This window comes from Lutra lutra, chromosome 5 (assembly GCF_902655055.1).
Source record: "Lutra lutra chromosome 5, mLutLut1.2, whole genome shotgun sequence".
In the NCBI taxonomy this organism is placed as follows: domain Eukaryota; kingdom Metazoa; phylum Chordata; class Mammalia; order Carnivora; family Mustelidae; genus Lutra; species Lutra lutra.
In genome coordinates this window covers 11666987-11689519 of record NC_062282.1, presented here as the reverse complement: position 1 = coordinate 11689519, position 22533 = coordinate 11666987, and the positions used below count along the sequence as shown (strand labels likewise).

Here is a 22533-nt window from a genome sequence, read left to right as displayed (position 1 = left end):
GGATATGAACAGACATTTCTCCAAAGACATCCAGATGGCCAACAGACATATGAGAAGACGCACAACATCACTCATCATCAGAGAAATGCAAATCAAAACTATATAAGATATCATTTCACACCTGTCAGAATGGATAAAATAAAAAGTATAAGAAATAACAGGTGTTGGTGAGGATGTGGAGAAAAAGGAACCTTCTAGCACTGTTCCTGGGAATAAAAACTGGTGCAGTCACTCTGGAAAAAAGTATGGAGGTTCTTCAAAAAGTTAAAAATAGAACTACCCTACCCTACAATCCAGGAATCACACTACTTGGGTGTTGACCCAAAAAATACAAAGACACTAATTCGAAGGGAAACATGCACCTCTACATTTATAGCAGCATTATCCATAACAGCCAAACTATGGAAGCAGCACAAGTGTCCACTGACTGATGGATGCATGAAGAAGATGTGGTTCATCTATACAATGGACTATTACGCAGCCATCAAAAGAATGAGATCTTGCCATATGCAATGACATGGATGGGCTAGAGAGTATTCGGCGAAGTGAAATAAGTCAGTCAGAGAAAGACAAATACCACATGATTTCACTCAGCTGTGGAATTTAAGAAACAAAATAGACGAACAAAGTAAAAAGAGAGAGAGAGAGATAGAAACACACACACAAACCAAGGAAGAGACTCTGAACTATAGCGAACCCACTGATGGTCACTAGAGGAGAGGTGAGTGGAGGGATGGGGGGAACCGAGATGGGGATCAAAGAGTTTACTTATCATAAGAAAATAAAATGATGAGAGAAAATGAAGACAAAAATGGCTATGAGAGGGGCGCCTGGGTGGCTCAGTTGGTTAAGCGACTGCCTTCAGCTCAGGTCATGATCCTGGAGTCCTAGGATCGAGTCCCACATCGGGCTCCCAGCTCCACAAGGAGTCTGCTTCTCCCTCTGACCTTCTCCTCGCTCATGCTCTGTCTCTCTCTCTCAAATAAATAAATAAAATATTTTTTAAAAAATGGCTATGAGATCAGAGTATTTTTCTAAAACCCCATCAAAGATTTAATCCTGCTGATATAAGAAAGCTCCCTTTTTCTAAAAAGCTGTTAAAAAAAACTTCTGTGCTTCTAAAATTTTACTTTGGATGGCAGGGGCAAAGAATTGGGGGGTTAAGAGGATGGCCTCGCTCCCAGGTCAGTGGTAAATCTCAAACACAGACAACCACGGCACTCGCTGAGCCCCAGAAAGATGGGCAATATCCCGTATGGTGGGAACTGACGGCGAGACATCTGTGAGATCCCTCAGTTAGATAAGCAGAATTTCCTTTATCCTTAAAGGTGTTTTAGGGCAAAGGGTTTTTTTTTTTTTTTTTATTCGATTCCATATGCCACATGCTCTCTGTGCTTAGACCATACAGAATTCTAACTCTGCATACGGCCTTGATGTTGAGTTTCATCTGATGGTAAAGAGTGATGAAGAGGGGCGCCTGGGTGGCTCAGTGGGTTAAGCCGCTGCCTTCGGCTCAGGTCATGATCCCAGGTCCTGGGTTCGAGCCCCACATCGGGCTTTCTGCTCAGCAGGGAGCCTGCTTCCTCCTCTCTCTCTGCCTGCCTCTCTGCCTACTTGTGATTTCTCTCTGTCAAATAAATAAATAAAATCTTTAAAAAAAAAAAAAAAAAGAGTGAGGAAGGTGTGAAAACCTGACAAGAAAGGGCAGCACGAGGCTGGGAGAGCTGACCTGGTATTTACAAAGGCACTCATGAGGGCTTACTGGTCACAAAAACGACAACTAAAATAGGGCCATCTCCAGGGCTCCACGGCAAAGACAGAAGCTAAAATGTACCCTAATTCCCAGATGTCCAGAAAAGAACATCACGCATGGCCACGCACACATGTAAAAACAGAAAAAAAATCTAAAATTCTCGCAGCCTTTATACCAAATTACACGTGATACTAAAAAGTACTCTTTTAATCACGATGTATTCAGCACACTTGACTATATTCCGGAGACCCAAGAAGCTTTCTTTATATTACTTCCATAAGGCTCCAACCACCTTTGTACAAATCACCTCCCTGCAATATCTTTCAAAAAAAGAGGACCTACATGTATGCTTACACCAATGAGAATATACTTAAAGAGCCTCCCAATGATCTTAATTGTTACAGTGCTAGTTGTAAAAATTTTACTGATAAGCCACTTTTGGAAATCAATCATATGATAAAAATGGAAAAAATAAATGAATTAGAAAGATTCAAATGTTCAAAGATTCTTTTTCCTTCACAGAGGGTAAAGCAGGTTTATAGTCTACACCTTCTGCACATGATATTACATTTAAGAATGGTTATATATAAATAGTAAGTGAGCTCACATACACACAGACCTGTTGAAATCTTAGAAGGATCTTTTGGAAACACAAGACTATCCCACCATAAATGCAACAGATAAAAATGAAAACACCCCCTCCCATCCATTAGGTGAAAGCGATGAGCAGTGTGGCATCTTTATGTTTACCAAACACAACGCAGACGACTTCATCGCTTCACCAGGAGTCTTTTACTTACGTCGAAGTAGGATCCCGCATGCTCTAGTATCAGCTGAGTAGAATCAGGCTTATTTTTGCAGTATGTGACATACATCTGAAACTTGTCTGCCTGTAAACAACAAAAATTAGAATATCTCTTTCAAATCAAATGGCAGTAAGTCAAAATATGATAGAATTTTATGTAGAAATAGTAGCTATGGGGATGAAGGAAATTTAAGCTCTACATAAAGAGACCCTATTTTATACTGAAAGTTGTTAAAAATAAGAAATGCCATCTCCTGCTACCATACCTGCAGAAGCCTCCCTCAGCCCAGTAAGTCAGGGCTGGGCATACCCCCACTGCTCCCATAGCTGCTGAGGCAAACCCCAGCGTCCTGCATGGAGGGCAGGGCACCATCACAAGGCGACCGTCAGCCTCTCCTCCGGATGGATGACCTCTCCCACCCCATTGCCGGCCCCCCAGACGTGCTGGGCACTCGTGTGTCCCTATGAATCCCCAGGGCCACTCACAGGCCCCATACGCCAGATGTTCAAATGTTCCACTTCAAACCATCGCACTACCAATAAAAAGCTCATTCCACATGACTATCTGGCTGGAGAATGTAATTCTTAGAAGCAAAGCCCCCTTCTCTGTAAGCCGACACTGCAGAAGATGGTGACAGAAGAAAAATGAACCATATTCCTTCCAACTTCCTGCAAAGCCACAGCTGTGAGAATGAGGAGCCGAGGGTCCTCACCCAGGTGACAAAGCAGTGTCCCACGTCCTCCGGTAGCTGCTCATATTTCTCCAGCTCCTTCAGGAATATGCTGCAGAGTCAAAACGGTATTGTATTATTAAGAGGGTTTAAAGCACTTTACCAGTGAGATAAGCCAGAAATCAAACCAAGCAGGCCAAGCATACCATTTCAACCAAGTGCAGTGACACATCTGCGCCCTCTAGATTTTAAAGATTTAACAAAACGTGTAGCTCTTAACTAGGCTAGGTTATTGTGACTTTCAATCAGCTAACATGTTTAGCCCTTAAGTACTTCCTAATACAAAGTCTACCCCAGCAGCCTACTTCCGGGCGAGTGCTTTGTTCAGTAGCTAAGGATGTTATTTAGGGATACAGATAAACAGAAGAAGTCACTGAAATTTCACTGTGTTTTGCTGGGGTGTGGTGGGGGGTGGCTGGGGCATGAGGAAGAAGAGTCCGGCAGCTTCGGCCCCAGCATTATCCTTCCACAGTCTACTGGGCTGCAGAGACTCTGTCCAAAGCAACTTGTGCCTTTTAAAACAACAACAACAACAAACAAAACAAAAGAAAACCCTTAAAAATAAAACCAAGTGCCTCCTGTGGCCAATGGACAGAGCATTTTATTTTGGTCAGACAACACATCTGTTCTGTCCTCAGTTCCTCCTTTCTTCTTGGTTAAAGACCACAAGACCACACATCGGCCAGCAGCCCCGGAGAGCTCTCCTTTAATTCTGAGAAGGAATGGACGTAGCAGCTGGTGACACAGCTTTCTCCAAACACAGTGCTCACACTTCCCCTGACCTTACTTCTATGGCACGGAAGCACATGGAAAAAGCTGAATCTCTATAAAAAGTGTCTCTACAGTGTCGGGGTCTCTTGACGAAAACCCAACAGGGATCATTCATATTTCAACAGATTCACTGAAATGGATGCTTAATTCAGTTGGAAGCTTCCATTTCTTGTTGTGACACTGCAGCACAGTATCTAGATTTCAAGAGTAACCAGCTCCCCAAAGATAAAGCCACTCACTTATTATGAAACTCATAGATTTCCTGCATGTTCCCGAAGATAACAAGCTCTCTGTTTACGATGCCGGCCGGGATCTCCTCCACCCCGCTGGTCATTTCCCACAGGTATGTCTGGTCAGGAGGGAAGCAGAGGGATTATACAAAAACCGACAGCACACATCCAAGAAACAGCTACTCCTGACGTCTGTAGTACACACCCAGAGTTCAGGAATCACTGAAAAACACATCTGAAGATTGCAACTTTTTATAAAACAACATGAAAAACTTTTCCCCAAAAAAGTCCCCACAGTTGCTATAAGCACTTGGGAATAGTTCCTATACATTCCAGCTCAAAACTTTCTATCCCCGGCTGCGAGTTTTGGAGTTACCCTACTCTGCGAGGTATGACAAATATTCTTTCAAACTTCTGAGAGGACGAGCTGCCGGTCACAATTAGTAGGCACATTTCTCTGAAGCTGCTGTAAAATTCTGTACAAAGAGACTGTGAGCCAGGCCATCATGTGATGAATGGAATGAGAGGGTTACTGCTGTGTCATCTCTGGGATGAGCTAAACACAGCCTGGAATCTCACAGAAGAGCGGAAACAAGAAAAGCAGGCTGCTTAGGCACACTTCAACTCTCAGAAGCAACAAAAAGTGTGATTATTTTAAGAATTGCCAACAGGTTGGGATAACGAGCTCACTTAGACCGAATCTAAATAAACAAGCAAAAAAACTTACTTACATCCATACACTCGCGGAGGTCTCTTACATAAGCCTTTTCAGTTTGAATTAGCTCAGCCATGATGAACCTTCAACAGAGGAAGACAGCGAGGAGCTCAGCTTACAGGCAGGACACATGCTCTTTTTAGCTACCTACTTTGATGGTTTACAAAATAATAAGGCAGTTTTAAAAGCATCAGTCAGTAAGGTGTACTGGGGAATTAAGTCAAGAACAGATAGTATGCAGCCACCGATTCAAAGGAAAAACCGTTTTGGAAAACATTCTGTTGAGGTTCCCGCAGGTCAGGGCTTCTCACTCAGCACCACTGACACCTCGGGGGCAGACAGCACTCTGCTGGGGGGGCTGTCCTGTGTCGTGGAGGAGGTCAGCAGCATCCCTGGTCTCCACAAACACTGAATGCTGTTGCACACAGCCCCTCCCCACGGTGTGACAACCAAAAATGTCTCCACATGGGGCGGAATGTCCCCCAGCTGGGAACCCCTGGTTCAGGACAGTCCTGTCTTCATGAGTGTCTAGTACAGTGCACCAGTCGGCAATTCTGAAACAGCCCCATGTGTGTTATTTTTCTCGTTGGTACTAGTACTTACTCATGACAACGACCATAAAACAGTTTGTTTACCCTGTAGGAAATGGAGGCACAGGGACGAAAACAAGACCCGGTTTCTGAAGCAGGTGACAAGGGACAGTGGCTTCTATGCTGTGAAAACGCCGCACACCCAGAGCAGCATAATAGATCAGCGCCATTTGGTTTCAGACACACACACAAGCGTGTCTGTCCAAGTGACGGTCCCTTCACTTGCTCAGCGAATCCCAGCAGGTTCGGAGAGAACGGCTTACTCTTTCCTGCGGGCGGACTTCCGTTTCTCTTCATTGAGCTCATGAGCGGCATCACGAAGCTTCACCTCCGACCCAGGGACACTGGCGGGGATTATGTCTAGCTGAAGACTTTTGCTCTGTGGAGGAAGAGAGCCAAGGAACTTCAGTTAATTCAACCTGGGCAGGACACGAGCAAGAACACCTTTATTCTGTGCGCACAAGGTAATTTACCGATTTGTTGGAATCTGAAGAAATCCCCAGGGCTTTCTCCAAAGAGGTCCTGTACTTCTCCATCCGCAGAGAGAAATCTCTGTACCTCTTATCCACTGCAGTCACACATTTTTTTATCTCTGCTGCATGGGCATGCCCTTTTTCACAAAAGCCATCAGCCAGCTGTATCAATAGCTTCACTCTCTCTTTGGTTTGCTGCAAAAAAAACAACAGGAAAGTATTGTGAGGCAAATGAACTCAACTGCCAGAGACCAGAAACATAGTGGCAACTTGCCTACTGCTCTGAGCTCCCAACAGGGAAAAACCGCTGGGGACAGAAACTTCCACCGAAGCTCCAAGTCCACCCATTCATCTCCCTGATCTTAGCCGAGCTACCGCTCCTCAGCTTGCCGCAAAGAATGGCAGGTTTATGACCTTGAGAACCACCAAGCCAAAAATCTAGACTTTCTTCGGCAATGTCTCCATCGGGTCGATGCTCAGGAGCGCTCTGTTGAAGGAAGACAGGAATGCTCGCTCAGGCTCTCTCGGGGCCCTGCGACTCTCCACCACTGACCTGCTACACGCACCGGCTACAGAGACGCTCCCTGCTGCCCGCAGGTCCATGCCCCGCGCCTTCAGGGCAGCAGTGGTCAGATACGGACGCCGGCTTTCCTGCCGCCAACGTGGCAGAGGATCCCCCCGCCCCCCGGCAGACCCTCCACGGATCCTTGGAGCAAGTCCACATCGCATGTTCATTTCTCCTTCAGCTCTCAGTAGAAATGGAGGAAATGTCAGGAAATGATCTTCCTAGAGGTATTTTAAATGTCCTTCCCTGTTGTAGAACTCCCTCTCAAAAGAGTTATTTTGTTTGTATATGTACTTAGAGAAGATGTCTTAATTAAGTTAAACATAACCTGCTTACTTTTTCTTCAAGTTAAGGATAAGCCTAAAACACTGGTTTAACGTTTATGGCAGTGACTTCACTCAACTGATTTTTCCACCACATCCTTCCCGTGGTTCCGACAACGAGGCTTCCTTCAACGTTCCCGCTGGCACTTGCAACGAGTACAGTTACTCCTCTGGCAGGGAACCTGATTTTTTCCACGGACATTAATCTACAAAATCTCTATGCCTAACATTCAGGAAGCTGACTTTAAAACCCCCCAACAGGTGTACGTTAGAGCAGAGGCCTCAAAAAAAGAAGAAAAAAATCCCAAAAGGATAAAGGTCAGAGCTCAAAACCTGGATAAATTATCTTAGTTTATATAGTAAGTCTGAGGCAGAATTCACTAGGCTACCTGTAAAGCCAGCTGTCAAAATCCCTGGGCTCTGCAGATACCCCGGGTAACCTCGCTACAGCTGAGTGCCCGACTGGCCACAGTGTCCAGCATGTAGGCCCTACGCGGGCTCCCTGTCTCCATTTCTTTGCCCCAGCACCCCTCCGGCCCAGGATGCTATTCCCCCAGATGTCTCCGTGGCTCCTTTAGGTCTGCGCTTGACTAAAGGCCCCCTTCTCAGCAGGCCCCTCCCTGATTCCCTTAAAATTACAACTACCCCTTCCTGTCACAGATACCCTTCCTTATCCTGTCAGCTCTACTTGTCCGCAAGGCACAGATCACCTCCTAACAAGGACCCAGTTTACTTACTACCATTACTGCCTGCCTGTCTCTTGTTAGAATGTAACCACCACAGGACCGGGATATCTGTTTTGCTTACTAATATCTCACTGCCGTCTGCCTGGCGCATAATGGACATTTACCAAATAATTCTTGAGAAAATAAATTAACATTAGGTTCTTTGTGCAAGTATGTATATGCCTATAACTTTAATGGGCATGGTAGTTACTCTAAACAGGCATTAATATAATACTTTTCAAAAAACAAGTGAAAACAAAACTCAGATACAATCATGTCTCTGTGGGAAAAAAACTAACTATTGCAGATTCTATTCAAGCTGTTTATTGGAAAAAGTCAGCAAAAACTTAAACTACCCTGAAGTTGATAGGGCTTTCATCTGGTATGGAAATGAACTCAAGTAGAAGGAGCTAACAGGAAGAGATCTGTCAACCAGATCTTTTTTTTAAGAGAGGGAAAGGTGGAGGGGAAGTACAGAGAAAGAGGGAGAGAGAGAATCCTAGACAGACTCCTTACCCAGTGCAGAGCCCAACATGGGGTTTGATCTCAGGATCCTGAGATCATGACCTGAACCAAAATCAAGTTGGACATTGAACCGACTGAGCCACCCAGATGCCCCTCAACCCAATCTTTTCACTTACCAACACGACATTTTTCTGGATATGTTAAGACAAGACTAAATATAAACCAAATAAAGAAGTCAAAGCTTCGGACTTGGAAGCATACATTCCAAGAGGAAGTTAACTTATTAAATTTTATTATGAATTTTACTATTATTAAATTTAATATGAATTTTAATATGAAATTATTACATTTTGTTTTATTAAAATTTAATATGAAAGACAATTAATAGGAGTATGGTGGGATTATTAACAAACTGTGTTGCCTAGATAAGGTTACACTGCTGTGTGCCCAGATTCGACTGTGCTGAGCAGCACAAAGAAGGTTCTGTGTGACACCCAGGGAGCACCTATATTCCCATGCTCCATCGGTGAAGGGTATTCAGAGTTATGTGTATCGTTAACGAGGCAAGAAAACTGTGTCGTTGTAAGCACCAGAGTCACCGAAGTGAAGATAAAAAAGACAACTGAAAGGGAAAACAAAAACACCAAGAACGGGCAGGAGGGTTTTTCCCTAGTACACACCATACAAAACAGACCAGGTGCCGATGTGTAACAACACCAACAGGCTATTACTGAACACTAGATGCCACAGAAGGTGGCCTAGAGGCAGAGCCTGGGAGCTTGCAACTTTATTTAAACCATCGGTAGTCAGTTTCTCCAAGAGCTGCAGCCGAGCCACTCCCTCAACCATGGCCTCCTTCCCTCCCTGATGGCTGTCTGCTTTCTGTCATTCCTTCGCACGCACATGAATATATATTTACCCATTTGTCTTGTTATTGCCTGTTTCTCTAACTAGAAACGGCAGTCCATGAGCCCAGCACGAGGAGTGGTTTCTGGTGAGCGGCAAGGGCTCTGTGAATAATGACTGAATGAATGAATAGTGTGATAAAAATGAAGTATGATGAATCTGCTCATTCATGAACCTTTTATATCTTGATATATATATTTTTTAATTGGTGTTTTTTATTTTTTTTTAAAGACTTTATTTATTTATTTGACAGAGAGAAATCACAAGTAAGCAGAGAGGCAGGCAGAGAGAGAGGAGGAAGCAGGCTCCCCGCTGAGCAGAAAGCCCGACGCGGGGCTCGAACCCAGGACCCGGGATCATGACCCGAGCCGAAGGCAGCGGCCCAACCCACTGAGCCACCCAGGCGCCCCTAATTGGTGGTTTTTAAATGTATGCATAGAATTCAAAATTCAAAAGGTAAAAGATACAAAGTGTAAAGTCTTCTTGCCCTGCCTTCCCATGACCTATCTCAGTGATCAACATCCTGTGTTATCATTCCGGAAACGTTTTAGTACCGAAGGGGTTACACCTATATTTTTTTCTCTCTCTCGTTTTGTACCTCGTTTTGTATTGCACAGAATAAGCGCTGCTCTACACCAAGTACTTTCCATTTAACAACTCAGTTATCCTTCACCACTGGAACACAAGCCACACCCTTGTTTCATGTTGAGAGCTGCATATTGTTTCTATGAGCTAATGCGCTTCCACTGATGGGCCCTTCATGCCGCTCCTGCGCTTTTCTCATGCCCGGCCCAAAGCAGGAGAAAACGCCCCCGTCTGCGTCTGCGCATGTGCAGAGGCCGCATTTCCGAGATGTGGGCCTGGGGGGCTGGGCATCTGTGACGATGGTTGGTAATACGGTGACACCGCAAAGGTCACCTCCACTCACCACTCCCAAGGCAACAGCTGCAAACTTCTTGATCTTTGCCAATCTCTTGGGTGAAAACAGGACCCACTGCAGTTCTGACGTGTAATTTTATTTTAGGTAAATTTGACAATTTCATATATTTCAAAGCCATTTGTAATTCTTTTCCTGTGAGACCTCTTCAACGTCTTTTGTTCACTTTCTTGTTTTGTCTTAGTGATTTAGAAAAGCTCTTTACTTCTAAGAGATCAGCCCTTTGTCATATGAACTGTGTATTTATCTTCTCTGCTTTTTATCTTTTAGTTACGGTGGACTGTCCTTTAGCAATTTTCACATTTTATTGTGTATGTGATTTTTATCTTTCTTTTATGGGCTTGGGTTTTGTGTCCTGTTCTTTCTTCTAGTGGGTCAGGTTTTCACTGCTGCTACTTCAGCCTTTTTTCTGACATTTACCTTGGTATCAAGGTGGGATATGAATCCAACTCAGTTTTTCTCCAAAAGGCTGCTTAACACTATGAAAAAAACTTTCTACCTCTTTTAAAATGAAGTATTATACAAGTCTTCATTATTTCTAGAAACTGTTACAGAAGTAGATTTTTATTTTAAAAGAATGGAAATGTTATAATTTGAATGACCTCATCAGTCAGCACAATCAGGGGCTTGTAGAAAAATAAAAGCAAACTGAATTTCTGAATCTACCAGCTCGAAGGATCTTTACTCATCACGTTCTTAAGTAAGTAGAAATCCAGAAAGGATGCACATTCAATGGTCTTAAGTAACTTTCTGGCAGATTAAGGCATTTGGCACTGGGGACATGGGTGATGGAAGTGTGAAGGAAGGAGAAGGCCAAGTTCTGCCGGTCTCAGGCAGTGGATCTGACTCCAATGTGCTTATGTAAATATCATGTGGGACCTTGTTTAAATTTGCTCATTTTCAGGTCTAACTCCTAAATAGTTTAAGTCACTAAGTCTCGAATAAGGACAGAAATTGGCTTTTAAGTAAACAATCCTGACCTGGATGCAGGTGATGCCTGCAAAGCACTCTGAAAAATTATTACATTAAGAGTTGCAAAGGAATGCAGCTGAGTTATAGGTCAGATAGTGACCAAAAAGCTTTATTTCTATTACACTAAATATGTTACAAGAGTAGCCGCTGTAACAACAGAGCTGGAAGACAGTCAAGTCAAAGCAAAAAAGAGTCTCTACATAACAAAAGAAAAATGGTTTCTTAAAGACACTGTGAGAGGGGAACAGAAGGCGAGCAACACCTCCAAGGGCCAGAGCAGGGGCTGTCTGATTAAAACAAAGGCAGCCAGAAACCAAAAGAATAAAAAGGCTAAGAAAAAGAATAAGAGGTATTCTTTTCAAAATCTACCAGTTCCTCTTGACAAAACTGATTCCGTATATTCAGTGAAAGAAAGAGCTCTGTATATCTGGGAAACAGCAAGGTCAGATATTACCTGTGATTTTAGATGCTTATTTTTTACAAAATTCAAGGGCAAAAAGATGCCCGCTACTGCTCATTCTTTAATAACCACACCCCAAATTTGAGAAGGGAAATTCAGAAATAAAAAATCCTTTTGTATACACCCCACTGGTGGAACATAGCTGCCATGCTAGTGCACTGTAGACAGTGGCATTCACATCACATCTGTGTGCCTGGCGCCCCCTGGGGTTGTGCAGCGACAGGGCTGTTTGTGCATAATGACCTGCGGAGGGCAGCATTAACAAAGATGAAAGCTCGTGAAAAGGAACCAATCTTAAATCTACCCTCCGAGTGGTATCTTAGGCATTTTCTTAATACCTCTATAATCAAAGGCTATTCAAAGAAACAAAGATAGATCACATGAGGCACACAACTATAATTTATTATCCAACTATTAAGAAAAACAAGAATTATACAGCCAAAGGGGTGCTGTATCTAGGAACCAAAAGGCACACTGCTTACCTGCAGGGGCAGGCAGGTCAGCTCTCCTCAGATGAGTGGGTGGGCGCCCTCTGGGTGCTCATGGCCCCTCTGGGTGCAGCTGTCATTGCCTGATTGCCTGAGCCTGCCCCCGAGCCCCTCATGGTGCCCCTCCCCCCACCAGTGCCAGCTCTCACCGAGCCCCGCAGGGGTCAGTCTGTCCACAGCAGCACTTGACTGTGTGCTCTTCCAGAGCAAAGACCAGGGGTTCCCAGAGCCCACATCTAGTGGGCGGGCAGAGGGCAGTGAGGAATAGCAGGAGGGATCAGAAACAGTTACAGAAAACAAAGTACAAACAAACATAATACAAAGTAGCTGTTGCCACTCTAGAGGATTTAAAAATTTCCCACTGACGGTTTTCAAAGCCACCTTAAGGGCAACACGAGAAAATCATTTTTTTTTTTTTAAACTTTGTGGGAATACTTCTTTTTAACCAAATAGACTATCCAGCTTAATCACTTATTTCTACCAGTAAATCTGAATTTCCAGTTTAAAACAAAACAAAACACCTCAAATCTATCATCAAAAACAGAGGCACTTCTGAAAATACTACAAAGAATGTATATTCAAAAACTTTGAAAAACAAAAATAAAAATACCACAGGTTGAGAAGGAAACTCTAAAAATCTCAAACCTGTTTTGAGGTAAAAGAGTTAGCCTCTGTGGGTATATACTCTAACAGGGAAAATATTCGTGGCAATGTGTGGAGTCTTACAGATTGGCTTAAAAATTCATCTTTACTCACGTATGTTACATATGCCATGTGTTTAATTCTATTTAGCCTTTCAGGAAGAAAGCGAAGATGTCTCCACTCGCATAAGCCCATGTACAAGCACTACGAGCCCGCGGAGGTGAACTCTGCCAGCCGTACCCCAGACCGATTCCTGACCGGATCGGGCAGGGTGCGAGCAGGGCTGCAGCAGGAAGTGTCACTGACCAGACACCAGGCCAAAGAGTGTCGACAAAACACACCCAAGGAAGTCAGTAACATCAAACAGTGTTTCCTGAAAATAGCAAGTACTCAGAAAAGACCTCGAAAAAGAAAATAGAAAGGAAAAAAAAGTAATGGAAAGGACAAAAGAGAAAACATAAAGGTATTTGCCAAAATCAGAGGATCCAAAGGGAACACCACATAAAGGGAGGGACAGCTGAGGGGAAGCATGAAAGGCAGAAGGAAGTGTCACCTACATTAATGTATGATAAGCCACTGGGGTCCCACTATTTCTCCAATTTTGGATAAGGAGTTTAAGTGACTTTTTATTTATTTATTTTTTTTTTTGAGAATTACCTTATGTATATGAAGTGTCCTGTTCTAGGTTATTCTGGAAAACCTGCTGGGCATCTAGGCGACTGAAGAGATGTTTATTACCAACCTGAACCTACCTTGGCAGTGATCTGAAACTCCTCGTGCTCTTTCAGTAGCTCTTGGGTGTGCTGTATGCTTGAGCCTGTGGAGGTGTGTGTGGAAAGGTAGAATTCCCCGTTGTCATGGATCCATTCTAAAGCCTAGAGAGGGAAGGAATGGAGATGTTCACGGCTGAGCCCTGGTAAAGGCAGCCCCATTCCGTGCGCAGCGCACACAGATGTGAAGCCACAAGCCAAGGCTGGCACATACCTAGAAGTACTTGCATCAAGGACAGATGAGCTTCTGAAATAACTACTGTAAGTCCAAAAGTAAAAGAAAAACCCTGACATTCTAGAAAGCACATCACTTATATCACAATGATTAAACAGTTCAAGAGGTTCTTATAGCTGTGAAATACAATCACAACAGAAGAAGTGAACACTAAAATCCTTTTTCTAAGATACTGAGAAGGTGTGGATGGGGGGCGATCTGAGAGACTCACGCTGCTAAATGTTTAGGCCTTACTTCCTCTTCCTGCCTTTACTGAGTACCAGTGGGACCCACCACACTTGCTTTTTGGGGGTCCCATCCCATGATGCCCAAATATGCCATGCGGTTGGGGGACGCCAGCAGAGGATGGGGCCTAACCCCTGTGGTGGAGGGGTTAAGGAGAGAAGGGAGTACACTTGAGAAGAAGGGGGCCAGAGAGGTTCAGACTGCAAAGACCCAGTTCTAATGCATATGCGATCTCGTGCCCTTAGATGAAAGTGGTTTCATCACTTCTATTTCCATGTAACTAAAGTGAAATCAGACTTATTCAAACATATGCATCTAAAAACCCAACACTGTGGGAAAGAAACATAAAAATGGAGAAGCTTTTACATTTGCCATTTGTAGTCTCTGGGTCATCCGTTGTGCTGCGCTCATCTTAGAGCAGAAATGTCACCATGTCTATTAGATACGTCACAGCATCTACAGCATTTTAGAAGGCAAAGTGAGAAGGAAACCATGACCTGGCCAGATGACTTACCGTGCAGCTGACTGCACGGGAGTTACGGCTGTCAGGCTGGAGCCCACCCAGGACAGTGTTAACAGTGCTGCCGGCTGGAGGCTGAAAGCGATGCTTGTCAATCCCTCCAAAGGTCCCTGTTTTTTTTCTTACTTAATCACCCTGTCTCCGGGGGCCTACTGTTGAGTCAGGTGCTACCTGGGGGACTGGGGAATGAGTGGAGCTTCAGGCCTGCCCCTGCAGACTGGGCAGGAAGTGGGAGATGAAGAAAGACGCACAAAGACAAATGAGAGCAGGGACACCATACTTAGAACGGGAGATCAGCAGAGGTGGTGTCTAAGCCGGGAGAGGCTGGCTGGGAAGCAACAGGTTCGGAAGAACAGGGAGAAACTCAGCAGGCAGAGGGGGGTGCGCTGTGGCCGCAGGCTGCTGAGCTGGTCTGCTGCAGAGGCTAGAGGAGAGGCTGGAGAGAGGCTGGGAGGGCAGGAAGGCCCAGGAGCTCACAAGCACAGCCTTGACTTCTCTGTGAAAGCTAACAGGGCTGCCGTGTGGAAAAGGAACTGCAGTACACAGTGAGTGGAAGAAGTAACCAGTCAGCAAACGGGCTCCAAGACTCAGGCAGGACACGACTGGGGTTCCTACAGCATGCTGGCTCTGGATGTGAAGGGGGAGGGCAGATCTGACATGTGTGGGAGGTCTGCACCTATGGGACTCATGAAGGAGTGAAGGTGGGAAACTGGGAAAGAAAGGAACCAGGCGCTATATACCCTGGAAGGTGAGGGGGCACAGGGACACACCATGTAAGAGGAGGGGATCCTGGGGGACACAACTTATAAGATGAGGAGGGGGACACACCCCGTAAGACAAGAGGGCCGGGGGGACACCCACATAGGACTATGGAGCCTGGGGACACACTCCATAAGATGATGGGGGCTGGGGGACATACCCACATAGGACAATGGAGCCTGGGGGACACACCCCATAAGATGAGGGGGTCTGGGGGACACCCACATAGGACGATGGAGGCTGGAGGACACACTCCATAAGACAAGGGGGCCAGCAAAATCAACAAGACAGGAAAAAACAGGTGCTGGCGAGAATGTGGAGAGAGGGGAACCCTCTTACACTGTTGGTGGGAATGCAAGTGGGTGCAGCCACTTTGGAAAACAGTGTGGAGATTCCTTAAGAAATTAAAAATAGAGCTATGCTCTGACCTTGCAATTGCACTACTGGGTATTTACTCCAAAGATACAGTATAGTGGAAAGAAGGACCATCTGTACCCCAATGTTCATTGCAGCAACGGCCACAGTCACCAAACTGTGGAAAGAGCCAAGATTCCCTTCAACAGACAAATGGATAAAAAAAGATGTGGCCATATACACTATGGAGTATTGTGCCTCCATCAGAAAGGATGAATACCCAACTTTTATATCAACAGGGACAGGACTGGAAGAGATTATGCTGAGTGAAATAAGTCAAGCAGAGAGAGTCAATTATCATATGGTTTCGGTTATCTGTGGAGCATAAGGAATAACATGAAGGACACTGGGAGATGGAGAGGAGAAGTGAGTTGGGGGAAATCGGAGGGGGAGATGAACCATGAGACTATGGACTCTGAGAAAAAACTGAGGGGTTTGGAGGGGATGGGGTGGGGGGTTGGGTGAGCCTGGTGATGGGTATTGTGGAGGGCACGTATTGCATGGAGTACTGGGTGTGGTACATAAACAGTGAATCTTGGAACACTGAAAAAAATTAAAAAGAAAAGATGAGGGGGCTTGGGGGACACCCACAGAAGATGATGAGGGGGGACAGGGTTTCATGAGTCCAGTTCTGGTCTTAGTAAGGCCAAAGTAGACACCACGGAGGCAGCTGGGATTTCTAAGTCTGCAGACCCGAAGCGGGGGTCAGGGCTGGGAGGTACCAGCAGAGAAGGTAAGAAGATAGGAAACAGAAGTAAGAGCCAGCCCCAGACAGCCTGGGAGAATGCCAGTGTTCCACAGCAAAGAGCCTGGGAAGAGCACTGAGGAGGCCAGAGATGCCTGGGAAGTCCGAGGGCCAGGACTCGCCCCCAGAGCCGGGGCCTGAATCACCACTCTGCATTCCTGCCCGTTAAGCTCAGGGTGCCGCGCATCAGGGGGGGCCTCCAGGACTGGGGTTATAAATAAGCAATTTCAGTGCAGGACTGTGAGCACAGTACAGAACAGAATCCAATGGGCTTGCAAAGGCCTACACTTCCAGATTTCATTTTGGGCAGATGAACTGACTTTAGGAAAAAGCAACAACACATTCCATTGTTTTTCTCTATTAAAATAATTATTTACAATTGTGTTCTCTGTAGCTGAATGACTGCTAGTCTTTTGACAGAGAAACAATAAAGAAAGACATACGAGAAGAGATTATGAGACAATCTCAAATTAGAAACAAAATCAGGCCCCGTAAGTCTGAAATTTGGTTGAACTGTCATTAAATAAAATGTATTTAAACACTAAAAAATGCTGCTCGCCACTTCTGTTGGGACTCTAACTACTTTTGGTAACATCAGCTGAGATGAGGGAAGGGCTGAGGATGGTGCCAGGTCTACAGTCCAGGAGCTCCGGCTTACCAGCCTCAGGGGAACTAAGCCGTTCTGAGCTCCTCACTGCCCGCCTGAAACCAACACTGACCAAATCGAAAATATTCTCCCTAAGTGGGAAACTGTGCTGAGGAAAATTTAATCTTTCTTGAGCTAAAAGATTTAACTGAATGCCTACTCTGTGGCAGGCACAGGTGAAATTAGAAGACTGTCCATGTCTGATACAGTGACCAGAGACCCACAGCACTGAAGAGGCCCCAGTGACTTTAAGCTCCTTGACACGCAGAACACGAGATGGCTCACACAGGTGTTCTGCGAGCGAGCCTTCTGCCCTCCGTGCCCTCCAGACTCTCCACATTCTGGACCAACAGCTTACGGATTCCTGTGCTACCGTTAATGCCAAGAAGTGACAGAAATTGTAGTTCACGTTAGGGGTCAGACAGACTTTACCCTAAAACAATCTTCCACTACTAACCATACTGGTGGAAGCACTTATCCCAAAATGACTTCAGAAGATGGAAACTCTAGCCTTATATTTTTACTTATTTTTTTAAGTAGGCTCTATACCCACCATGCAGCTTGAACTCATGACCCTGAGATCAGGAGTCCCGTGCTCTATTAAGTGAGCCAGCCCCATGCTCCACAAATGCACCCTCTTGAGGTCTCTGAATTAGTCAACTGCATGAACATTTTTTAACTCTACTGAATTCTTAGAAATTCTGAAACATTTCTTACTGAATTTTAGCTCAAGTTATCTGAAGAACAAAATTTTATCTTGAAAATATAATCCAGCAAACGACAACAACAACAAAAAACCCACCCACTATAGTATTTCTACAAGTACAGAATCTAGCTTCCGTAACAATTTTTGAATCATTGTCATAGTCAGGACTTGTACCTGGTGGTCTTATGTCCAAGCTAATGGCAGTAGAGGCCAGCTGTTTGACACACTTGCTGAGGGCCCAAATCACATTTTTATAGGGTAGGGGTTTTCTTTTCATGACAAATTTATTTAAAAGACATGACTGTTTTGATCATTTGAAAGTGGTTTTCAGAAACGGCTTATGTGTCAAGAGCCACCCAGTGGAGGCTGGAGAGCACAGGGGAGCCCCGTGTAATGACCGACCTGCTTGGCACTTCGTTCAAAGACCACGTACTGCTGGCACTGGTCTAGCCGTCTCTTTCTCATGGTCCAATAATGCAATACCCTGTTCTCCCGTTGGAAGAGTTCATTCAAGATATCTAAGAGAGCAAAAACAGAGACGTATGTTGGTACTTACAAGCAGTGGAAACACTTGCAAAATCCCATCCAATGTTATTTAAAGACTTTATGCAAATGTCAGTGCAAGACAGAGTATTAGATTAAGAGCCACACAGCTTGCTCTCCCCATGTTCTCAGTGAGTGAGCGTGTCCACCAGACCTCTCCTTCTGCTCTTACCCCAATCTGTTATCTTATGATTGAGGTCATTGGAAACTGAAGGCTGACGTCCAATATCTAGCGTTATCTGGATGAGTGGGATAAGCTATGCATCCCTGCAGGGCAATCTGACAATGGCTGGAAAAACTTCAGGAGTAGGTAATTTGTTCAACAACATTAAAACCTTCTATTAGAAGTTATTTAGTATATAGGATCTATGTCATAATGGTGAAGTACTAGAAGAAAACAGTTTTTTTCTTCTTCTCCTTTTTTTTTTAAATAAAGACAAAAACAAAAATTAAACCATTAGGAGAAGCAAGGACATGAAGCAGAGAAGCATGGAGCCAGAAAGTCCAGAAAACCCCGATAAAGAAAAACCACCATAACAGTACAGCACCAATAAAAAGCAAGTTAAAATTATCAGAAAAATATAAGACACAGACCAAATGTACTTGCTAGTCAGGAAAAAGATGAAAGGTCCATTAGAAAAATGAACAAAGTATAAAAAGATTTTTAAATTTATTTTTATTTTTAGATTTCATTTATTTATTTGAGAGTGATCATGCAAGAGAGCGTGAGCACAAGCAGGTAGAGGGGCCGAGGGAGAGGGAGAAGCAGACTCTCCTCTGAGCAAGGAGCCCTCCGTGGGGCTCGATCCCAGGACCCTGGGATCATGACCTGAGCCGAAGGCAGACACTTAACTGACTAAGCCACCCCGGTGCCCTGAGCAAAGCATATAAACGTGAAGTTCGTAACATGGCCTCACTCAAACAAAGAGACCATCCTGCACCTTTTCCTGCAAGCACTGGTGCTATCCAGCGCTGGTAGCATGGGGGGAGAGGAACATGCACGGGTGACCCCGTATTACTGCGGGGAAACAGCACCACTCTTGCAGCGGGCACTCTGGCAATAGGTGGTGTCATCGGAAGCGTGCACACCTTTGAACCAGCAATTTATTCTTCAGATGTACGGTGCTTACACAAGTCATATGTACTCAGGTGCATGAACATGAAGGCACTGTTTGGAAAAACTGGCAGTGACATTTGAGCCCAACTAGGGGACAGGTTAAGTCAACTATGAAATCATTATACTGGACATTAGATATCCATATGATAGAGCAGATCTTTAAAGTCTGATACAGAAAGAGGACTAAGATACATTATAAGTAGACTCGACACCCAGTGTTGGAGCCCAACCTGAGGCTTAAACTTACCACCCTGTGATCAAGACCTGAGCTGAGATCAAGAGTTAGATGTTTAACATGAACCTGTGAGCAGGATTTACGTGGCAGCTCGGTGGTCATGCTCCATTATCTTTACTGAAAAAGTAAACTAATGTAGTGACACAAATTAAGACTTTGAAGTTTGAGGTTAGTCAAAAAATTAAGCTACCATTTAAATAAAAACATCACATGTAAAAACTAAGATGAGCCAATGGGTCTTTTCCAGGCTCTTCTTTCTACAGTCCCTGCCTGGGGCCTGACTGATTTGGGGTGAATAAGAGGCCAGGCAGAGCGCGGAGCATCCCCGCCGGGACTGGGACCGAAAACCCCCTGGGGCTTCCTCATGCACTTGAAGGACTGTCTGGGGTCCTGGGACACAGTCTCTTCTGGCACCATCACCCTTACGTGGATTTACTGCACTGTCCCACATGTAAATCTCTCGTCCCCAAGTGCCCAATGAGAGAAACAGGACATTTTGTTTTTAGCTCTTCAGAACATCCAGAATGATAACGCAGAGCAGCAAACACAGTGACCACCCAGTAAGTGTGCACGTGGGACACACACTCCTCACACAGGCACACACCCCTCAGTCTGGTACAACTTGGTAAGGATCATAACATCTGCGATCAGAGAAAGCCGAGTGCAACCAACAATCAAAGGCAATACTGATGGAGGAGAGAAAGGCAGCGACGGTTATATGAAATGAGCCAAATAAACTGATTACCAATGCAAGTAACTTGCTGAAAAGTGGCTGTGTTAGTCACTCATCTCCCCGAGAGAGAAACCCACCAAAGACGACTCTCCTCTGTAGAGCCCTGGGGACTCTACCAGTGTGACATTTTTCTGTGACAACTGACAGATGAATCCAGATGAACAAGGAGGGGATATAAGGTACAAAAGTTTCTGCCCATTGTATGGGTTTAAAAAGTGAGATGAATCATTTGTTAATGGGTTATGAAACCCAACTCTGAGCGCTCAGGCTGTGGGCCCAGGTTCCTCCTCTGTTTACTGCCAGCCTCTGAAGCCCCCCGTGAGGACGGCAGGGGCCTCGATGTCAAGACTCTTTCAAACTCTTATTCATTTTTCTGAGGATCTATTTCCATGTCATCTTAATTGTAAAACAAAACAAAACTATGATTAAATCTAAGTTTTAAGTTAGAGAACACCAACATGTATTTTCACTGTCAAGTACTCAGTCAGAATTCTAAAGTAAAAACCCTCAGTCCCCCTTGCTTCTATCCATACTGATCCTATTAACAGTTTAGTATCAAATTTTCCCAGATCAGTTTCTACGCACTTACATTATATATATGCATACATAAGAACATAGCTTTATAGACTTTTACACTCAAATGATACCAAAGGGTATGATATGTGGCAATTTGATTTTATTAATGCTTTAAGTATATAGAATCAGTAATACCTTCCAGCAAAAACTTTGGTGTACAATTTCCTGACTTGAACTTTTAAAAGTATTTGACTATAGATAAATTCTGGTTTTCCTTTTCCCCTAATTTACAATATTTTCCCTTGCTTGCACAAAATAGTCCATGCTAATAAATATCATGCTGCATTTTGTCCCTGCTTATACTCTTCAACTTTATTCAACAAAGTATCAATCTATACCATTTGCTTCATATTTTATTATTAAACAAAGGTAACTGGCAAGAATGTTAATATGAAACAGACATTTAAAATGAAGCCCTGGGTGGCTCAATCCGTTAAGCAGTTAAGTGGCTGCGGCTGCCTTTGGCTCAGGTCATGATCCCAGGGTCCTGAGGTCAAGCTCCGCATCAGGCTCCCTGCTCAGTGGGGAGTCTGCGTCTCCCTCTCCCTCTGCTGCTCCCCCGGCTTGTGCTTGTGCTCTCTCATGTGCGCTCTCTCAAATAAATAAATAAAATTTAAAAATTAAAATAAAAACATAAAAACAAATAAAATGAAGCCCTGGATGTCAGGATCTTCGAACACATCTTGCCGAACTCCTCGTACTGCTCGCCACTAGAATGACTCATAGTGGTACTCACTTTTACTTGTTGTTCAGGGGCTTTGATATGTGTCACCATTCCAGGCATGTTGACACTGTTCCTGTGCAGGTATTTCAAGAAGACATCTGCATTCCTTCTAGCGAGTGTGCAAGCCTAAGAGATACATGGAGGGCAGCGTGCTGTTAACACGACTTAGACAAACACGTGTTTTGAGTACATACGGATGACAACATCATACAGCTCTAACGAATGTCTTGACCTAAAACATTCATTGGGCCAACTTGTGGTTTGGAGAGTACACAGGTTATATCCTCTTTCAATTAAAAAAAAAAAAATCTGTCTTGGAGCTCTTGCTCTGATGAAGCCAGCTGCTGTGTTAAGCGCCGCCCTACAGAGAGGCACGTGGGGCAGGGGACTGAGAGTGGCTGCTGGCAGACGGTGGGAGAAGCTGGAGGCCTTCTCCTGCCAGGTCTTGAGCTGATCACATCTCCCAGGCAACACCCTGACTACAGCCTTGGGAGAAACCTTGACTCAGAGCACCCAGCTAAACTGTGCCCGGATTTCTAGAAAGGGCAGACAGTATTTTCAACTTTCCAAGTCATACATTCTGTGTCTCCCTGTTGCCAGTACTGAACCCAACCACTGTGGAAGGAAGCAGCCACGGGCAGCATGGAGATGAGGAGAGCAAATGGATTCAGCTCTCAGGTGCTTAGACTGCCAACCCCTGGTGTAAGCCGTCAGTTTGGGGGTGCCTTGATTTGTGGTGTTACTATGGCAATAGATAACTGGCGGATTCCACATTTATAAACCAAATAAGGTAATTTCATTAATGTATTTTAAAAAAACAAGAGGAAAAATATTCTTAATTATATTCGAGTTGGAAATATCTTATCCATTTCCTGTCTCCTCTCTGGAGTTACTCTTTCTTCCAGCTCTGTCTCCTCCTTCAGATACAGGGTATTTAGGACACAATCTGGACAAGACACAGGTAGCTCATTGTTTCTGGGTGGTCAATGTTTCTAGGCCTTTGCAGTAGATGGAGTTGGGACAGTTTTTAATTA

At 44.5% G+C, this 22533-nt stretch overlaps 1 protein-coding gene across 1 annotated transcript in view; it reads right to left on the bottom strand.

Annotated features, from left to right (window-relative positions):
- TRIO (trio Rho guanine nucleotide exchange factor) overlaps positions 1-22533 on the bottom strand; it is a 227662-nt gene that overhangs the window by 102389 nt on the left and 102740 nt on the right. Inside the window, exons 18-26 of the mRNA XM_047730524.1 lie at positions 21508-21625; positions 17974-18089; positions 13304-13426; positions 6069-6263; positions 5859-5974; positions 5022-5088; positions 4300-4409; positions 3272-3341; positions 2554-2643 (exon numbers count right to left, since the gene is read on the bottom strand). Coding sequence (XP_047586480.1) covers positions 2554-2643; positions 3272-3341; positions 4300-4409; positions 5022-5088; positions 5859-5974; positions 6069-6263; positions 13304-13426; positions 17974-18089; positions 21508-21625 — 1005 coding nt within the window. The remainder of the gene's footprint in view (positions 1-2553; positions 2644-3271; positions 3342-4299; positions 4410-5021; positions 5089-5858; positions 5975-6068; positions 6264-13303; positions 13427-17973; positions 18090-21507; positions 21626-22533) is intronic.